This window comes from Penaeus monodon, chromosome 33 (assembly GCF_015228065.2).
Source record: "Penaeus monodon isolate SGIC_2016 chromosome 33, NSTDA_Pmon_1, whole genome shotgun sequence".
Classification (NCBI taxonomy): Eukaryota; Metazoa; Arthropoda; class Malacostraca; order Decapoda; family Penaeidae; genus Penaeus; species Penaeus monodon.
Genome location: NC_051418.1, coordinates 20,826,883 through 20,827,643, shown reverse-complemented (window position 1 = coordinate 20,827,643; position 761 = coordinate 20,826,883). Strand labels below are relative to the sequence as shown.

Below are 761 nucleotides of genomic sequence, written 5' to 3'. Positions count from 1 at the left end.
GTGTAAATCATGCAAATTCTCCCCGAAATAAAGTGCGAAGCCGACTCTTACATATTTCATCAACTTTGCCGGGGGGAAATACAATTTCCCGCCACTGAGCAATTGCGACGGAAAAATAACACGAAGGAAGATTCAAAAAAAAAAAAAATTTTAAAAAGTCGGAGGCTTTTTGAAACTTAAAATTTACCAACTTTTCCCGAAATAGTGGGGAAATTGTCTTACAATTGCGTAAAGGTTTGACAGTGTTACTTAATTTCACAGAAAACGCGTAGAGACCGGTGATTTGAGTGGTGATTCTGAATGGAGAGTGAAAAGAGGTCGCTATGTTTGAGTTCGACCCGAATGCAAACGGGGCGTTAGACCTCGGCCACCACTTGCCCCCCAAACGAATTGTGCGGGGTTAAAGTATCATTTTTTTAGGGGTCGTGGGTTTTGTATTTATACCCTCTAAATATTTCAAAGTGATGTTCATGCCATTATCAACACAGATGCCCGTATTTTTCTTCGGTAGTTGAAAAAATATTATATAAAAAAGTTTAAATTTTAGCATAAATACTCTGAAGTTGAAATTAACGATAGAAGGGTTTAGGGGGGGGGGAGGGGAAAACGGTAAAACTCATTTATATATTTATCCCATTGTAGTTAGTTTCCCAAACTAGTGAATTAGTATTTTGACAATTGATCACAAGGGTGCTATGAAAAAACATGCACACAAGAGACCCCTTTTACGCGCATATTATTATAAATTTTGTTATTTCATA

The 761-nt window shown here is 37.2% G+C and overlaps 1 protein-coding gene across 1 annotated transcript in view; it reads left to right on the top strand.

Moving 5' to 3' along the window:
• Nucleotides 1-323: 323 nt before the first annotated feature.
• Nucleotides 324-761, top strand: part of LOC119594297 — a 14,675-nt gene continuing 14,237 nt past the window's right edge. Inside the window, 1 exon segment of the mRNA XM_037943358.1 lies at nt 324-392. Within this exon segment, the coding sequence (XP_037799286.1) occupies nt 324-392 (69 nt within the window).